Source organism: Enoplosus armatus, chromosome 11 (genome assembly GCF_043641665.1).
Source record: "Enoplosus armatus isolate fEnoArm2 chromosome 11, fEnoArm2.hap1, whole genome shotgun sequence".
NCBI lineage: Eukaryota > Metazoa > Chordata > Actinopteri > Centrarchiformes > Enoplosidae > Enoplosus > Enoplosus armatus.
In genome coordinates, this window is record NC_092190.1 from 15,632,559 (window position 1) to 15,653,263 (window position 20,705).

General features: G+C 40.4%; 1 protein-coding gene across 1 annotated transcript; it reads left to right on the forward strand.

Annotated features, from left to right (window-relative positions):
* The first annotated feature begins 1,587 nt into the window (after nucleotides 1-1,587).
* ikzf2 (IKAROS family zinc finger 2) lies at nucleotides 1,588-20,005 on the forward strand. The gene is made up of 7 exons (XM_070914622.1): nucleotides 1,588-1,615; nucleotides 9,227-9,328; nucleotides 12,348-12,539; nucleotides 13,784-13,951; nucleotides 17,298-17,435; nucleotides 17,855-17,986; nucleotides 19,002-20,005. Exons 1-7 carry the CDS (start codon nucleotides 1,588-1,590, stop codon nucleotides 19,802-19,804), a joined length of 1,563 nt encoding a protein of 520 aa, XP_070770723.1. The 3' UTR covers nucleotides 19,805-20,005.
* Nucleotides 20,006-20,705: the final 700 nt, after the last annotated feature.

Genomic DNA, 20,705 nt, shown 5'->3' on the forward strand with positions numbered 1-20,705 from the left:
GATTAATCATCAGATGTCTTTTCACGTTCCTTTCATTGGACTGTTACTGAAACATGCTGTCCTGAAACACGATTTCTCTTTCATACATTTATGAGAGATCACTGGACGAAATAGGTAATTTTGACTTTTTTTGTTAATTTAAAGGGAGGTGGAGATATCCCCCCCCCCCTCCCCTCCTCCCTCGTCCTAGACTGAAATTACCAACTAATTTTGCACAGGGGAGACGCTTGAAGGTAATTCTACGTATCCACTTTTTTCCTATTTGTTACTTTCTTGTTTTGCTTTCACGTTTCACTTTAAATGTTTAGCTGTTAAGAAACTTATCATGAAGAGACAAATGGCTTTCCAGCTCTCTGTGACTGGAAGGTGGCCAAAGTTTCTTCCATGTAGCTACAGACGGGGCAAAATTAAGAACTCAGACCATTAAGACAATTGTGGCTGGCTCAGATTACCATCATCTTTGCTATACAGTAAAATGCTACTGGAAAATAGTTCAATCCAAAGAAACCCAATAAGGATGTGGGCCATTCTACACTTTGGTAGTAGAATTTTGTGTTACACGATCAAGAGAAAAGTTTCTGCTGTGAAACTTTTGAGTTGTTGTTTTTTTATTTGAATTGAAGGGTTAAGCCTCATGTTCTTCAAGGAAGCCAGCAGTTGTGCTGTAGCATAATAGAAATGTGTTGCGTGATCTGACGCAGAATTTAAATGAATATTAATTAGCTCTGTCACAATTCTCTCTGATGCAGTGCTATTCCAAATTATAACAATCATAACACACTTCCTTTATATGTGTTGACTTTAACATATCTTCTACACAGCGATAACAAAGGGTTCGAGGGATAAAGATGCGCCCAAATGTTAGTTTGCAATTAATAAAAATTAGAATCAACTTACTGACAACGTCCAGTAGACACCATGTATTATCAACCTGCCCATAAATGTTTAGAAGTTAAAAACGTTAAGGTAATTAGATTTATTGTGTCAATTGCTTCAATTTAAAAAAGTTCAAATGTAACCTGAATTTAGTGATTTAATTTCCCCCCTTTGTAAAATTTTGAATCAGTACAGTTATTAGCGCATGGGTACATTTATATCTTTTCTTTTGCATGTTTTGAATAGTAATTTGCTGTGTGTAAAATGCAAAAAATGGAGACATCAGGCCAGCTATAATTGAACTTCTATTTAGACAAGACCATTTTTATAGAGAACATGAAACTAAAACACGGCTGTTCACACATTTAAAATTGTTCATATGGTAGCTTGCTAAATATATGTGACTACTTCTCTAATAAGAAAACTGCACAGACCAGAGTCTATTGTAATGCACCGCTGTACACTGGAATCCATGCACCTAAAGCTGCTCAATGGCCTTACATTTGCGTGTTGATACGATTTTAAACTAATTAATAGTTTACAGGTTCATGATGTTTGGCTTGATCAAAGTTAATTCTGAATTTTCACATCCTTGTTACATCCTATTTATTATGACACAGAGCCCAGGCTGTGTTTGGCTTTTGAAATACACGCATTCAAAATTTTTATTAATACTTTTTATTCCCTGCAGCACTCCCTGCAGCACTTGAAATGGAGGCTCCCGATGGCTGCTGTGCTAGTAAGTCTTCACATTGCTTACACACTACATTCAACGCACACTGATACTCACTGACCCATACTTTACACCTGGACAGAGTTTATGCAGTATATCGGAATGTGTGTCTGTTTTGTTGTACAGATGATGGTGATGACGAGGATATGCGTCTGTGTGTTATTATGTTATTGTGACTTATTGTAGCTTATTTTGGCTTTCATATCTCTTCCAACTTTTTGGTTCAATGCTGAAACAACAAAAACAAAACTTTTGCAATCACAACACTATAAACATTTCAAGGGATTTTCCCCCAGTGCAGACTTTTTCCTGTTCACCCCTTAAAGGTAGAGAAAATGATGCATTAGCAACATCCTGTTGAATGCAGCAGATACTGGATATGCACTTTGTGGTGCTCCATTGCCCTTTGCTGGTTTCCTTTGGGCAGGTCTCTTGACTATCATCCCTGCCCCCCATGTATTTCGCTTTGGTGTGCAGATCTGAAAACAGGTACCATGTTGTTTATGACATCAGTGGGGATTTTAGGTCTCCATTGGGGGTTTGTTCTTGTAGGAACACTTGGCAGGCGGGGTAGGGGTGGTGGTGGAAGACGAAATGGAGGCGCTTCCTCTCCCTGTCCGTCTGTGGGTCGTTTCTGAAATGAGTTTTGGAACAAATGCTAGTCTGTTCCATTTGCATGAAACTGCGGAAAACACACATCTTTGTGGAATGCAACAATTTGCATCCTCTTTACTCCCATGTATTTTACTATGTGCTCAGTACATTGGCAAGGCACCGCTGACTATGAGAGCAAATCCGAACATCGTACTTGGTGTGACACACATCATCATAATCTTATTCATAGACCACTATACTCTCCCAGAAACACTACTATACCCTGCTACACTAAATCCTAACATCCCCTCTTATTTCTTCTACTCACCATTATAGAAACATACAAATATACTATCTTATATGCAGTCATTGTGTCCTACAGTAGTAGTCTCTCTTTCATATACAATTAGGCTCTTTTTTTCTCACACATGAACGTATACGTAAGATAGATAAAATAGAAATGTGGTGTGTGTCAAAAAGAATAATAGTATATGTCAAAGAAAAATATAAGATGGAGAATGTAGGAGTTTGTTCAAACTGAAGGTGAAGGACATTTTATGTGCAAAGCAAAGATGTGCATTGATGTAATGTAATGTAATAAATAAAGTTACATTTGGAGACTTGACGTTAATGTAACATGTAGTGTAGAGCGGCAACGATTAGTCAATAGAAAGTCGAAAGAAAATTAATTGCCAACTATTTTGATAATCCATTAGTCATTTCAGTCATTTTTCAAGCCAAAATGTCATACGTTTGCGGTTCCAGCTTCTTGAATGTAAGGATTTGCTGCTTTTCTTTGTTTCTTTGATAGTAAAGGAAGAGTCTTTAGGTTTTGGACTGTTGGTTGGACAAAAGATGCACATTTTTCAAATGTTCACATTTTATAGACTAAATAAATATTTGTGAAAATCAATAATGAAAATAATTGTTAGTGTAATGAGTCAGTGTCAGTGGGATTCCCGGGCCTTGTTGATGAGGCAGCTGCAGTCTAGAAGAAACTCTTGTTGCATGAGGTTTTAGTCTTGATGGACTGTAGCCTCTTGCTGGAGGGGAGTGATTCAAAAAGTTTCTGTCTGGGGTGGGAGGGGTCGGCCATAATCTTTCCTGCTCGGCTCAGAGTCCTGGAGGCATACAGGTCCTGGAGGGGTGGCAGCCAATCACCTTCTCAGCAGAGCAAATGATACGCTGCGGTCTGCCCTTGTCCTTGGCAGTGGCAGCAGCGTACCAGATGGTGATGGAGGAGGTGAGGATGGACTTTGGCAGGTTACTTCCTCAGCTGCAGAAGTACGTTCTCTTGGTGAGGGAGCTGATGTTCATCGGGGTCGGTCATGGCTTTCAGGTGGTTCAGCACTAGGTGCTCAAATTACTTCATTACCTCAGGGCGACGGGTCTGTAGACATAAGTCTTGTGGTCCTTGGCTTTTTGGGGACGGGGATGATGGTGGAGGTTTTTGAAGCAGTCTACAGTGAGGCGTCAATGATGTGGCACGAGTGTATATAAAGTCAATGTAAAAACATGAGGCAAAGATGCATTGGGGCAAGCTGAAAAAATGTCCAATTTAGTGAAATGTGCGCATTCAAGGCTTTATGAGCAGTGTTGAGCACACGTATGTGTGTGTACTATATATATGTCAGACAGACACAAAGCTCCATGCCTAAATGGAAATAAACAATTGGGCTTCTTTTATGATGGTTTTGGCGGGTTCGAGCCTCTGATAGGGCTACTTGGTGTCAATCAAATCCAGCAACATTGTTTATGAGTCCAGTTCATGAATATACGGAGACAAAAATAGGAGATGGGTCTGGAGGACATTAACAGAATGAACTGGAGAGGCTGAGGCTGTGGCTGAGCTGCCACACATATAGCCACACCAGCCACACTACCCACACACACACACGTTTAGTGCGTACATAGCTAGCTAGTTTACAGCTAACATCTGTACAGTTGTTACATTGGCTGTTTGGGACGAATAAACATGGACTACCAATAAAAAAAAAAAGAAAAAATCCAAACTTGCACAAGTACATTGGGATGAAAGTTAATGTGTGTGCAACTTCACAGAAAATATTTGAATTAGAGGAGTTGTGTGGGAGATTACTTCTATTCTCATTCATATATAGATGCTATTATCGTCTATATATAATAGTATCTATGACTCAGAATAGTAGTATGATACATACAGCCTTACAGTGTATATAATTGTATGTGACCGATAATATTTGTGGTTTCAATTCCTGATTAGCTTACAGCTTTGAAATGACCATACACATAAAGGTAGCATTTCTGAAACAAACGGAGCAACATTGCTTTTGCCCTGACAAAACCTGGTGTCCTTAAATGCACCGTGGCTCGATTTGAATGCTCCTCATAGCCAAACGCTGACAGCAGTGCCACTGAACAGGTTCAAGTTTGTTTTCAACAAGGCAGTTCGATAATCAGGAATCGAAAATTTAAGCTGCCTTCCTGTTTAATCACCCAATCTTCCTTTTTATATAAACCCTCCTCTCACACTCTTATTCTTAACCACATGCGCTGTCATTGTCACAGTCGTTCTCTATGTCGTAGGTTATCATACTCACACACAACACACTCATTTTCTTTATCAAATAGACCACATTTAATTTATCACACATGCAATCATTCTCTCATGCATTATCCCACTCTCTCACACGCACTTTGTTCTCTTTCACTTACACCTATTGTCTCATAGATACATCATGATATTTCACACGCACTTCGGTTCTTTCTTGTATCATTTCTCACTTTTTGGATATTGGATATTTTCAATCTCACTTGCACACACACACACACATTACTGTTTTTAACAAAATATTTTTTTTCTCTGTCTATTCTATGTCTCCCGTATTGGTGGCCAACCAAGTATCACAAACATCTACCAAGCAGAATTACCAACTTGTCTTGTTTCTACATGAAAAGAATTAGATTAAGTTATGTAGTTTCCTAGTTGAGTCCTCCCAGGGTTCTCAAATTTTAAATTCAGATTTGCTTTATTTATAAGACCATAATTAAGTACAGTTTTGCAAATGTCAATTATTACACAACAAACATTACACAACATACACTATACTACAATATCCAACTACATTACTATACAACAGTATACTATAATGTAAGAAAAAATAATTATTTATTATTATTAAACATTTAACAAATTCATTTGTAACAGTTTTAGTTGTTTAAGCTAATGCTAGTTTGACAAACTGACATAACAATGGTATACTTCACACCCTTTAATCATAAAGGTCCCATTTTGGAGCTTTTAAATTGATAGCCTTAAACAATATTTGATATACAAGGGTTAACTGGGATATTCCAGCTTCTCTTTAGCATCTTTTGGTTCTTGGTCAACATAGACTGTATAAAAAAAGTGGAGGTAGCCACCGCAAAGACATTAGGAAAACGTTTACTGAGGTAATAAATCAAGTGAGAAGTAGGGTCATTTTCTCATAGACTATACAATCAGATTTCTTTTTGCAACCAGGAGTTGCCCCCTGCTGACCATTAGAAACAATGCAGGTTTAAGGCAGTTCCGCATTGGCTTCACTTTTCAGACTTTTCCGGAGGTTGGTAATCGAGTCATGCTCTACTACCTTGCCAGCAGCTAATTACTTGTCTGACAGTTGCCTAATGCAGTCAGACTGTTTTCCAAGATAAACACCCTGTTGGTCTTTTAACAGAGACAGAGAAAAGACACAATCCACGCCAGTTTGATGTCTAGTTTCTTGCTCTAGTTAACTGGCATTAAATAGTGTGGACCGCTGCAAACATCTCCTGTGTTATGTAGTGGTAACTGACATAAAAGGTGAGGCAAATTAAAAATAATGAGCTGCATGAGTTTGTCCTCATACCAGGCAAACTACCTGTTATCTTGAACCTTATCACTTTTTGACATAGCATAATCTCAGTCCAGTAAAGTTTCAGTTCATCAGTGAGATACATTAGCCTCTAGACGAAACAAATCACATTTACCTGACATCCTGCACAATAATCTGTGTATTATCAGTGTATTTTTCCTCTGCCTTTAAATTGCCTCATTTGCAATACTCATTTTCACAACTGGCTTGTTGGTGGTAAGTGGTGAAGAGTTTCTTTCAAACCATCTTTGACCAAAGATAAATAGTATACTTGCAGGCAAAGGGCCAAGACAGCACCAATCTAATAATTTTAGTTTCACCAGCTCATGTAGTTAACATTAATATTAGTTTCAATTTATAACATTTGGTGGTGACAGTCGTTATTTCCAGTGAAGTCAATGGTTTCAGTTATTAAGGCAGCATTGTTAATAATGTAAGAATTATTTAATGCTCAAATGGTAATGACAGTGAGAGAGTGATTGTGAATGCAAGAGGGTGTGCGGGAGAGTATAGTGATGTACATGTGAGATTATGATGATGTGTGAAGTACTTATGACCTAAATGCCCCTCATCTCCCAGAGAAAAATCCTATTATTACAATTTTCATCAGTTAAGAATCACCAGAAGGCCACTGGCTAGCTAACAACACCGTTTTTGTTGCACTGCCAACTTTGCTCTACATGCATTGCACAACATTAATCAAAGACCCTCCATGGATGCTGCAGTATTAAAGCAGGTCGTTAAGTTATTCCATTGCTGGAGTTTACCATAAACTCCTTATTGTATTCACTCTAGTTATCTGCAGAGGTGGACTGTACCAGGTTTCCCTTCTCTTTGGGTCACCCCCACATACACAATATATACAATATAGATTAACAGAAATGCAATGTGCCAGTGCACTCTATGGCTTGGCAAATTAACAGCAGGTACTTCTGTAGTATTTCTGGAATAAGGTGTATACATATAACTGTATTCATTTATTCACAATTAAATGTATCACTAATACTTCCAATACAATGTCTTTTTGAAAAGTTGGTGAATGAATCATTGGTCTGTCTGTGTGTTTTTTGTTTGCTGGGTCAGTGGTTTGTGTGTGCATATGTGTGTGATATGAATCTGTGTCTTAAGAAACGTTTAGGGTTTGACAGGAAAAACCAGCTCCCATACAGTGTGTATCCAGCAAGCCAGAATGGATGACCTCGTCACTCCGGAAAATAATCTTATTAAGTTCCTCACACAGTTAGACGTAGGTGTTGTTAAACCAGTTTCTGTGCCTCTTACTCATTTCTGCCATCACGAGCATGCAACTGGAGCTTGACTTTGGTTTAATTTAGGTTTGTTGTCATTGCATACTGTTCCTGAGTCTAGATTCCATTTACAAATGTCTGTGCTCTTTTGAATAAGTTGTAAGACCAGACTGCATTGACCCTGACGACTGTAGTTTAGAAGCTATGCATTCATTTGGTGTCACTGATTAAGTCAGCAATTATTACACCTACCTAAGTTTCATGTGTACACATTTGTTCCTTTCCATTTGCCAGCACATTAAATTATCCCAATTTGGTGTATTACTCAAAATACCTTTCCCCCAGCAGGTCCTTTGATATCCTGATCTTACTGTTCATACAGGATTGACTCAGCAAATGCGGGGCACCAACGCAAACCTTCAGTTCAATCCGTGTAAGCTTATGTGCATGGTTTAGTTTATTTTTAACCCTGTTCAAGTTCATAAAATATCGGCCATCAGGTGTGGAAATGTATCCTCTCCACTAGCTGTGCGGGTGTATTTGATCTTCATAAGCAACAGACTGACAAAATATAAGTGTGACTAATTCCTTTGACTGCCGGTGGCCTTTGATGACAAAAGTCTTTATTTGATGTCATTCTTTATTCATTAAAAAAGACACCATATTGACCGCACTATTCATAAATAAGCATATATTGGAACATTTTTGAATAAATAGCTAGTGAAGCAATTTACCTTGACGTTTTTAATTCTTTCTAGCAATAACTTTGTGTTAAAATCTGTAATGGAGGGTCTTATTTTAGCATTTGAACCCAGACAGCCCAAAACTATTAGTTTATTCTGGAGACAACCAAGCCATAGTGCTGCTAGGCAGCTGTCAGCGTCTGCTACAGTAATGGAAAATCCTTCATGACAAATCTGGGCCACTCCTGTCTCCAGGACAGCATTGCCAAGGGACAGCCAGTGTTGGTCACCTGAGATTTCCTCCAACCCCAACCTGTGCAACCTGAGCCCAGGATTGTGTCATGGACAACGTCTCCCAGTATGAACCACTCAGTGGGGCTGCCACTACAATGGAACAATACCATAGAAGAGGTTGTCAAACTAAGAGGAGCTGTCATAGCAAGAGGAGATCTGAGACAGATTCCCTTTTCATGTATGATAGATCATTGCAGACATGTTCAGTACCCACAAATTGCAACATGGTCTTCCTTGTAGCGGTTTAAGATGTAGTTCGTAGCACATTTCTTTGATTCTTACTGAAACTTCCTCAGCTACGGCTTTTGCTACATCAATTTTAAGAGCATGAGGCAGTCTGGTGTCATTATAATGGATACTTTCCAGCATTTCACAGTCGTCAGTATGCTTGTGGAAAACCTTTAAATGTGTGTGCTGGTGGTGAATGATGGCTCACTGTGGTTCCTGAGGGATCTGACACCTGGGTCAGCAGGGGTGTTTGCCTGTTGCCACTGCATTGTTTTAGTGACCCTGACGGGGCCAGGGTGTAAGGGGATAAGGGATTGGTTTGCTCTCCCTCTGAGTGGACACAGGGCTATCCATAGCCTTGGTTCTGTACAGACTGCTGAGAGGATGCAATCTGATCCACATTTGCTGGACATTAGGATCCCATAGGTGCATAAAGACAGTTAAGTTAGTGGCCTTCTGTATTCTGTATGGTGACCTCCATTCAGGTTAAGTTAAGATGGAGATCTGAGAGGGATGAAATTAATCATTTTTATCTGAGAAGGAAAGACCTTACACGAGTACTAGAAATTTGATTATTTATTTTCACAGTCTGTATTTGTATAAAAGTGAATAGACCAGATATATTTCTCAGGTTAGGTGTGGAGTACCGTATTGTACAGCACAATGAAGATTGCTGTGTTTCTGTTTTTCTCCCAGGTAATGGCCAATGCTCTCCCAGTAAGGAGAACTCAAGGATGTTGTCGGATATGTCAACACCTAATGGACAGACAGTTCCTCAGGGTCCTAATTCCCCCAGTGGTGAGTGCTCAATCAATAGATCCACATTCCTGCAGTCTGCCAAGAACAACTACAGTATGCACACACACAGTTTCTCCTTTAAACAAATGTACTCATTTCAACTTGCTAAATCAGTAAAGAATCAATTCTGATCGTATTTTGATTGTATTTTTCTTTGTCCTGATGAAACTCAACCCTTTCACAATAAGGAAAGGATTACTGTATTTTCCCTGAACTGCTGGATGGCCTTTAATGTGAAATAGATAGAGGATGTGTCAAGTTTGGATGAGTTGCACCAGAAAACATGGCAAATGTGAGCAGGTGCTCCTGATGGGTAGGCCAGTGCCTTGCATGGTAGCTTGCCGTTATCAGTGTGTGAGCGGGTGTGTGAATGAGAGGCAAACTGCAAAGCACTTTGCATAAAATCACTATGAAAATGCAGTCCAAATACCATACTCGAAAAAACAAAGAGAAATAACTAGAAATAAAGTCCTGTCTCAAATAAAGAATTTGAACATTTTTACAAAATTGCCATATTGTACCTTGTTGTACCATATCTCACTTGTTGTACTATATTGTACTTATGCAGAAGTGTTGCTTGGTTCCTGTTAGTCTATTGATCTGATGCCTCAGATTAGCTCTGGCGATGTCACAGTGAAGCAGCAAAGAAAAGGGGAAACTATGTGAGACGAGGCAGCAGACTGAGAAAAAGGGAAGCTCGTTTCCCACAAGTTTAGAGATACAAGGAGGCAGGCTGGCCGATGGCTTTCACAGGGGGATACTCATAACCGATAAGAGCTGTTGTCATTCTGGAAGTTGCCTAACATGATTTGCTATTTGAGGTTTTGTTACAAAAGAAGGGCTGCATCACATCATCTGTTGAAAATGAGCATGAAGCGTGTGTCAAATTTCAGTGCCAAACTCTTAAACCGTACATCAGTTGTCTTGGTATTATGCACTCTGTCTGGTAATAAAAGGTAGAAGAGTAGAATTACACCCTTTGGGCGCGGTGACAGTTTAGGTTGTAAAAGTGACAGATATTTTTTTCATAACGATGTGTTGCTTTCAATAAACTACTCAATCAACTGCCCTATTTCCCCCTGATTTTCTATGGATTATTGTAAACTCTGTATCCGGACGAGGGGACGAAATATACCGAAACTCATTGTTTTTTGACGTAGCAACCGTTTCGAGTGCATGCTCATCTGACCACTCTATGCATTCCACTCTGCCACACTGGAGAGACAGATGTAAAGATGCAAGGAGCTGAATAGCAAGGACATTCAGGTCTGCTCCGTGTTGCCAGGATACAGCTGTTGAAGACAAGGCTCAATCGCAATGTGGGTATTGGGATAAGTGTTTCCTCTGTACAAACTGTGGGATTAGACACATACAGTATCAGTTTAATAATGCAGCTGCTGCGTGGAGATTTCTCTCTTTAGTCTTTAAAAAGGAAGTGTTACCTGAATTTCTAAATATCTTTTACCGAGAGTTAAGTGGATGCAGTTCCAAAGCCTGAGGGGACAGTTGATGGATGTAATCAGATGGGAGGCTTTAGTAAAACAACCATGTATGCTCACACTGTGATTATTGCCCCAGTAAATCCCAAAAGAGGATCACCAGGATCATCAGGATTGGCAAGTTTTTCTTGGATAGTGTCCAGACGTTTTTTCCGTACTATGTCAATAGCCCATTTCACATCCATTTTAACACATTAACAAGACCAGTTGATTTGATTTGTTGATTTTTAGTGCACGACGCTCCCATTTGCAGGCTCATTACCTTGCATGACTCTTGGAAATCTTTTGTCACAGCTGTTGTGGGAACAAAGTCAAGTCGACTGTGGGGGATCAAGTGAAATCGAATTTTACTATATGCTGCAGAATCTCTAGATTGTCTCACACGGCTGTTTGAAAAAGCATAAAAACAACAAAAGCAGCGTAATCCCTGCATGAAGCCTGCAAATAGTTTTGATATTGTTGTGTATTACAGATGTACAAAGACTCAACAAGCCAAGCACAAGAAACTGTAAATATGACATACTACATTCTGCTTGATCACAGTATGCCTTTTGTAAAATGGTAAATTTGATTGTGTATATATAGTATCTGTCTGTGCATGCCTGAGAATGGGTTCAATTCCAAGAGGACCTGTTTCCTCTCCCTCAGAGGACAGATAGAGTTGTGTGTTAGACAAAACATTCAAGTCTTGCTCAAGCATTGTCTCATCTATTCTAAACATCATGTGGTTTGTACAGAATAAAAGTGTCCTTACCCAGCAATGTTTCGGCTTTGTTGCCTGAAAAGGCTTGAGTATTTGGTTGAATATTTTGAAACAGATTTTCTGGTTGACTGAACTGTATATAGTATGTGCAGTCCAAGTGATTAATGGGACAAGGTGAATGGAACTAGGTGTAGCTGTGTCATGTGTATTTCTATCTTCTGGATTATTATTATTGTGTACAAGTATTACTAATTGCTGATGACTGATAACTAGAGACTGCAGGTGGTGAATAGTTTCCCGCCATAACCACCCACACACCCACACCCACACATATATACAATTATAAAGTCTTTTGCCCTTGTCATCCAGCCGGTCTCCCATTGCTTGTCAGGTGTTCTAAGCTGCTAAGGGCCTCTGACACTCCCTTTCTCCCCAGGGACAGCCAGGAACCAGACCAGCCTGTTTCTATCTCTCTCTCTCTCTCTCTCTCTCTCTCAATGAGTCAGTCCATCCTAATGCTGTTTAAGAGTTGAGTTGTTGAGTTACTAATATGCCCCCACCACATGCCCATTCCATTCTGCAGAAGCTACTCAGTCTCCAACCATAACCCTAACCTAGTTCAACTCCATCCATTGCAAATCAACACAGACCATTTTAGTGTAATCTGTTCATGCTTGACCAAGTCATGCATCCCCGGGCCAACCTAGGCCACACAGTTGCGGTATAGTTTAAGTACTTTTACGGCACTCCCATGAAACCTGCATTATCTGAATGTGACACTGTGCATCTCAGGATTGCTGTTGTTTTTGTTTTATAGAAGTGACAATTAAGCAAGAGGAGGAAACAGCGGAGGAGGCTGACAACAGAAGCCCAGCACTTGAAGAAATAGGCCAAACAGAGGAGGAAGGCGTAGCATTGGAGGAATCCATGACTGGCAGCCCAAGCAATGCACAGGATGGATTATCTGGACCAAATGTGACAGCTGATGCAGGAAGCCGACAACCAAACGGTACCAATCAGTGTATTTCCAAATGCCACCAAAAGCAAGTAATGCTTCAAAGAAACTGTCTAGTATTATTGTTGCAATTCTTTTGGCATTAACAATCCACAGAGGATTCTTCTTTTTCTAATGATTAAAACCAGGGCGGTGTGTACTTTTCCTCATCTTTAGAGTGAGTCAGAAATCATTTGTTTTCCTCGACAGTGGGTGTGGAGTGCTTTCTGTTTTTTTGTTTGGTTTTGTTTTTTGTTGAAAGACAATAGCTTTGACTTGGAATTATTATCAGGGAAAAAATATCCTTGGAATCCCCCGCAACCTGTTCCAACTGACGCCACGACTGCTCTGGTTGTCACAGCATTAGGATCATATTTCTCTTTTCCAACTGGCTGCAGATCAAAAGACTTGTCATTAGTACAGAAGGCAGTAGTTGCGAGTCCCTGAAAAATCAGAGGTGTGTACTGAACAGCATAAGTTCACAAGAAATAAGTCCGCCATACACTTCAAGAGATATAGACATGCACACATTTCCATTCATTACTCTGGGAAATATTGCATTTACTTTGGAAAATATACCCAAGTAAATGCAGTATGGGCACTTTTGTCAGCGAGAATTGCATGTACTTAGTTCTTAAGTACCACTAATGTCTTTACATAGACATCCACAGTACAGTATACCCACTTCACCTGATGTGCATGTCTTTGGAATGAAGCAAACATGGTGAGAAGATGCAAGTTCAGTTATATCTAGTTTTAGTTTGATTCAATTCAGCTTAGTTAAAGTTATTTCAGTTTAATTTAATTTAAAACAGTCCAACAGAAATTAATTTTGATTATTTTTAATTCAGTTCAACACAGGGCAGTTCACTTTAGTTTGCTTTAGTCCAATTCATTTCTGAATGCTGGTATATGCAACTGTACCTTTTTCAACACTATTATAGATAAAATTGTTCATTATTGCAATGAGAGATTGAATTGAACAGCTGTTTTGTTTCTTGATTGTCATTAGTAGTCATCTACCAGAAGTATTTCAAGGAGTCATATGTCATGTGAGGACAATTTGATAATTGTGATTCTAAAATATGAAGCAGCTATCAGTGCTTAGTGGTTCCTGCGCAAGGGGGGACAAAGTCAGCTGTCAGTTACAAAAACAGAAAAGGTAAATGAGTTCACTTAGAGACAAAAAAAATGTACCCTGTCTAAAAACATCTTCCACAATGAGTGTGGTATTGACTTCCTGTGCCTGCCTCTATCAGGTGACAGGCCGTTCCAGTGCAACCAGTGTGGCGTCTCATTCACCCAGAAGGGAAACCTGCTGCGACACATCAAGCTGCACACAGGCGAAAAACCCTTCAAATGCCCCTTCTGCAGCTACGCCTGCCGGCGGCGCGATGCCCTCTCTGGTCATTTGCGCACTCATGCTGGTAAGACATTTCCTCACCCTCTTCTCTTTCCTTTTTACTCATCTACTTTTGTTACCCAGAAGAGACTTCATTTCTTTAATCAGAAGTGCCTCAGAGATCTGAAAGAAAAAATCCACCCATAATACTTTTAATGCTGGGATTGACTGTATTTGTTTTAAGAGGTTCAATATTTGAGACAGATCCTACCTATTCCCTAATTCTGCTTGTTTACATTTCCACACTCCTTCCCACTGCTATGTTTATGCACCTCATCACCCCAGTCTGCCTCTGACATAACGTAGGAACCTTGAAAAATACTTTGTTCCTTTGGAAATCAATGAACTCAGGACTGAAATGTGTTTCGGAAAGCCGAATCATTTTTGTATACACATACATCTGGAAAAATGTAAGAGGCCGGCTTCTGCAGGCTTTGTAAGAACCTCTAAAATGTTCTCCTGGGACAATTTCTTCTTCTAAAGCTATGTGACTGAGAACTAGCAGAACTTCAGTAGCCACAGTAGCCATACATGCTGATTGGTGACTCTCTGTCTTGTATTGCAGTTGGATAGACGCAATGCTGTTTTTTTTATGTGTGTGTTATAGACAGCGCTGTGAGCACTTTGTGGTTAGGTACCAAGGACATGCAGTACCTTAGTTGCTTGACTCACTATGGAGGAAACTATCTGTCTGTTGAGAAACACATGGGGACTGCTGGCTGTCTCTCTCAACTGTAACCCACTTTCCTATCAGAGAGGATGTGCTCTCCCCTCTTTTGCACCTTTGAAATCAAGGTCAGACAATAGTGTCTGTGATGCCCTCATGGGGGTTACTCATACACAGTTCTCCTTTAAGTTGTGGTAAGAGGTATGTGTATGTTTGGGTGTGCATCCATGTGTTTGCATACATTTTTTGTGTTTGCAGTTCTGTAATCTTTGTCTTAGTTGTTACTCAGATGCTTCTTTTATCCATTTCTTATTTTCTTATCTGTTTCTCCACATCTGCCACCCACCATCAGCCATGACCATTTTCCTACTTTCACTTCCTTTATTGTTCAGCTGAATTTGTTTGTCACATCCCCCAACCTTTTTTTCCTGTAAGATCATGAGTAGTAAGTTACACCTGCCTTCCTCTGGTCATTCAGTGAGGAATTGGATGTTGCCAAGTTGTGCTGTCATGGCGTTCTTTTACGTAGAGGGACTCACAACTCAGTTTCTGGGGGCTACAAACCTGGCAGCTCTGGCTTGGTGCCCTGCCAGGAAGAACAGGTGTAGCCAAAAGAGGGAAATACAGCATTGAAAGAGAAATCAGGCGAGGAAAAAATGTAAGACGAGTGAGAAATAGTAAAGAGTGGTAGAACAAAACTGGGTTGGATTTGGCTGCTGTCCCCGAGGCCAGGTTACATGATGGAAGATGACATTATCTGTTGATTGGTGGAAGGATAATGCAGGAAAGGCAATGTTTGAGAGGCGACATATTTCACATTTTGTGAGACAGAAGGTTTAAATTCGAGCAAGTTCCCGTTTATTAGCCAAATGCAATCAGTCAAGTGAGTCTGAGTGCACGGCGTGGAACATTTGCATGAATAAGAATAGCGGCTGAAAGGTGGATTATTCAGGTCCATCCAACATCTGCACAAGGTCGTGTGTGGGTGGTTATATAAATATGAAAAAGGATTGAAGTCTGTGTTGTGTGTGTGAAAGAGAGAGTGTGTAGATGTGAGCCAGCAAGAACAAGGGAGTGACACTCAATTGAATACTGCCTACTCCATTATATTAGTTTCACGGCTGGAAAGCGGCAAAGAAAATTATTTCCATGATGACGTTTCATTTAGAAGTTACTCTTTGACTACCCAGAATGAATATTACTGCAATGACCCTGCAGATACACCCACACATGATACTGAAACCTTTTGTCATTAGCCACCACTTTTTTTGTGTGTTCATACTCAGAAAAAAAAATTATAATGAACCCTTGTTTTGAGTTCTGCCGATACAGTGTCATTCATAGACCACAAGAGTACTGAATGACGGATACAGCAGAAAAAATATTATCAGCCCACATGATTCACTAAAAAAAGTGCCTACTGATGCAAGATTGGCCATGGCGGGTCGTGTCATTCTGTAACAAGTGAGTTTTACTTCACCCATCCAAATCATCAAGAAGTAGTTAGTTAACATTTATAGCTAGAGGAATGTTTAGTTCAGAGGTATGTCTTTTTGTAGAACACAGGCTACTCATGTTCACGTGTGATCTATCACCTACCTCTAAATGTGTGTATGTGTGTGTGTTACAGCCTCCATGCCTCAGACTGAAACGTGTTGAAACTGTTCTCACAGTGACAAGAGCACTAGCTCATCCGCACATCTTCTTCTAGTAATAGCTGTCACCATTATGCCAGTGAATGTCTTACTACATTGCATTGCTAATGATGGTGTCTGGGTCATATTGATATGCGTATGCGGCCTCCAGTTCACTCACTGAGTCACTTTATGAGTCATTACATTGGTTTTGAGAATACTCTAACACAGGACACAGACCTATTTCCTCAGCAGTGTCTGCCTGCATAGGATTTTTACTTTAATACAGTATGTTGCAAATGAAATTTGTACACATTTTTAATTCAACTTTTACCTCAATATGGAAACATCTCATATAGTAGTCCCATTGTACTAAGATGGTGACACTGTTGGCCTTAACAACTGTTGACCTATATCTAGGCTGTCCTGTATTTCTATAATCCCTGAATCACTGGTCAACCCATCACTACATGCCTTCCTGGTGGATAATAATGTCACTGATGCATGGAGCCATTGATCAAGTGTTAAAGCTAGCTGGATGGATGGAAGGATAGATGGGCTGAGGGCTTGACCGAGATAGATGTAAAGGATGTGTCTTCATCTTTCCACTTGTCGAGGTAGGAATGAATTGAATAAAATAGAAATGGCACAATGAATCACACTCCACCTCCATAGCAGTTTAACATTGGAGTCAGTTTCCTACCGCCACCATGGGATGCATGATCAACTCCGCTATTCACTCATGCTGTGCCACAGCAGTGGGAGTTAGCTGTATGTTTCAGAGACCAAAGCGTTTTGAAATGCAGACTTCATGGTGCAACTATCTCTGTCGCCCACAACTTGTCTTTCTGTCTGGCAACAGTTGTGTGGAATCCTCACACTAGTAGTGGAACATCCATGATCTCAGAGGCTGGTTTGTCTGTACTACTAACTGTTCACAGTATTTACTACTACGCACCGCCTGAGCACTGCAGCGGGTTGTATTATCTCATTGGAGGCTACCCACTCTCTCTGTCTGTGCAGCAGTGAATGAAATTAATATGCTCTCCCTCCAATTTCTTCACTTTTAGTTGGCAAACCACACAAGTGTAACTACTGTGGGCGGAGCTACAAACAGCGCACTTCTCTGGAGGAACATAAAGAGCGCTGTCATAGCTACCTGCAGGGTATCGGCTTGGATCCGACTGCCAACTCTGGCCCTTACACAGGTAAAGATTTTTACTAAAACCGAAACCATGACATTGACGGTGCTCTACTGTGTAACAATGAAATGCAGTATTAACAATTATGTACAACAAGTTTTTTTATGAATTATGAATTATGGAATGTGAATTAAAAAAATGCCTGATATTAAGCACATATTACTCTATTAATACTGTACAGGTTTTCTGGCTATTTATTAATTATTGTATTGTGATGTTTTTTTCCCCCCAATTTTTTAAACTGAGGTTATGGTTAGATTTTGTGATTAAAAAAATGTTGGTTTTCTTTTTCGTTTTTCACATCCAAAGAAGAGTGATCTGTTCGATTTAGCAATGTTGCTTTTCAGTGTGTAGGTGTCCCTCTATTCAATAGCCAAATGTATTCTTGCTCTCTTCTAACCGCGTTCCCTTCTCAACCTTTCAAGGTGAGGTTCCTAAAGAGCTGAGGCCCATGGCACAGGCCAACACCATGGCCACCTTTGATCGGCCGCCTGTTATTGAAAGGCTGCATAACAATGTGGGCAAGAGGAAGAGCACCACGCCTCAGAAATTTGTGGGTGGGTAATTCAAACATAGCCAGTTAACGGCTTTCTCTACCTTAGTCAGTGTGGAGTTTCCATAAGGAGCATCTTGATATACAATATTGTTTAACTTGATTACATTTCAACTCCTCCATTTGCTTTCTGTGAGTGTGAAGTTGAGGTGGTAGTTGAAAATGATTTGTTGTGTTCTGCACTCATGGATTACCATGCAAATCACATTATGGTTTTTACCTCAACTTGAGTACAACTCGCACAGCATTTCAGTGGATTTTTGTTATTGGCGTGAAATAATTGTATTCGTTGTCCAATCAGACATTGAGTAATTTGGACTTAACAATTGTTTTGCAGGAATCATAGAATGTATTTGTTAAATTGTCATCATGTAATATCTACTACTGATTTCACTTTCATGGAAGTAGAATGGAAATATGTTATTAACTAACCTAATTGTTACCTATTTGTTCCCTTCCTTTTCAGTGTTGCATCATACAATATTATGTAATATCACATATTAGCCCTGCCCTACTTATGAGCACAGATTTTTTTTTCAGAATTTGGTTTTATTTGCCACACTATTAGAGAGAGAGATTGAGCAAACTAGAGCAAGCGCTTGACAGAGAGGCAAGGAAATGTTTTTCACTCTGTGGTTAGGTACACCTGTAACTTTGCCATTGCTCTTATCGAGAGAAAACAGCTCACCGCATCCCTGTTCTGGAGGGGTTAAACAGTGCAGTAGTAGATGGATGGGGCTTTCCACCCCATTAGACACGTACACACAGAACATCAAGTACAAAATATGAAAAACAAGCCCTGAAATATCAGCAAGTTATAAGTTTGACTGGCTAGAAAGGAAATTTTGTGAAGTCAAGTCACGCTCATATTTGTGCATATTATTTTTCTCTCTTGTTGCCCTCCACTTCTGCTGTTGCTTCTATATTTATTTTGTTTTGTGTCTTACGTTTTGAAATTGGCATCGTCTTGTTAAATCAGTTAATTCCACACAGTCATAGTGCTCCTCTCTTTCATGCAGGTGAAAAGATGTTACGCTACAGCTACCCTGAACTCGGTTATGAGATGGGCCTTAAGTATGAGAAGCAAGCTGAACTGATGCCGGCCCACATGATGGACCAGGCCATCAGCAATGCCATCACATACCTGGGATCGGACACCCTTCGGCCCATGCTCCACCATCCAGGTCCCCCTCTCTCTATGCCTGAAATGGTGCCCATGGTCAACCCCCTCCTCCACCATGTCCTGCCATTAGGCCAACAAACAGAGCGTCCAGGAAACTGTGACACGCTGCCACCTCAGCCCCATGACTTCCCCAACCATCCCACCACGAATGGCCCCACTGCTTTAACCAGGCAGGGCAAGCCGCCCCAGAAAGGGCAAGAAGAATCTCCCAACAACAGCGGAGTTGACTCTGCTGACTCAGCTCGCAGCAGCCCTCAAGAGAGGCAGGGCTACCACGGGAGCAACCCCCATCTGAGCTTCAGGTGTCGAGCCAGCCCAGCGGTGGTCTATTCAGGTGAGCGGCTAACAGAACCATCGCCCAGAAGTGGGGCAGGAATGGGGGCTGGGCTGATGCGAGTGGCCACTGAGAGGTCTATGAGCCAGGAAGGGGTGCGGGTGTTTGGACGAGACGGCCAGGAGTTGCGGGCCTTCCAGTGCGAGCACTGTCGGGTGCTCTTCCTGGACCACGTCATGTACACCATTCACATGGGTTGCCATGGATACAGAGATCCACTGGAGTGCAACATCTGTGGTCACCACAGCAAAGACCGCTATGAGTTCTCCTCTCACATAGTCCGTGGCGAGCACACCTTCCATTAAAAGGATGGGTAGGAATTAAAGGGAAGACATAGAAGGGAAAGGAGCAATAGCCTGATATCCGTCCTTAGCCCCAGACCTCTGAGACTGCGCAGTTGAATGGCACTGTCGACAAGTGTAGCACAATCATAGCATAGACTTCTTTTTAAGCTACTCATTGTGAATCTAAACAGTTGAACAAGCATATGAAGGTATGGGCCAAAGACACATTTTCTACATATTTAATTAAGATTAATGTAGAGGAAGGAAGGTACTTTTTGTTTTGTTTTTTTCTCTCAAAATGAATTGTACAACAGAGCAGCTGTCAAACGACTTGGACTATTTTTTTCATTTTAGTCTTATTATTTGGAAATGTCTCCTTTTGTGCTTGTCACTTCATCATGCTTTTATGGCAGAAAAATGTTTTTCACTCTTAAGAAGTAATGAATGCATACAAATATTAGAACATGTTCCTGCCTTGCGGACTCAATGCCCTAAAGACTTTAGGTAGTCTTACTACCATTCATGGTTCATGGACATAATAGCAGTATGGCACTGAACTGGCCCACCTATTGTGAGATAATATACATCTGTTTTCTTTTTCTTTCTTTTCATGACATTATCATGACCCATAAGTCATAGGCTTTTCCTATGAACAATGGTGTAATACACATAATGGTGTGTTCATCTCTGCCGCGTGTTCTGGCTGCAAGCAACTTGGTGTCCTTTTGGACTTTGCTGATTGTGTCTATCTTTCCTACGTGCCATCATATTCAGTATTTGGTTCTGCTGCAGTATTGCCTTTGTATAACTGCATAATTTAAATGAATTAGCATACATAGATTACTACCAAGATTATAAAACATTTGTAATTACCACAGACGTGACCATTCACCCCCAGTAATGGATACAACAAGTACAATTT

Excerpts from the sequence above, each read along its gene's own strand:
- ikzf2 (XM_070914622.1), top strand. The coding sequence starts at position 1,588 with ATGGAGGCTCCCGATGGCTGCTGTGCTA. Across the intron at positions 1,616-9,226 it reads TCCCGATGGCTGCTGTGCTA|GTAATGGCCAATGCTCTCCC; the intron begins GTAAGTCTTCAC and ends TTTTTCTCCCAG. Across the intron at positions 13,952-17,297 it reads TCATTTGCGCACTCATGCTG|TTGGCAAACCACACAAGTGT; the intron begins GTAAGACATTTC and ends CTTCACTTTTAG.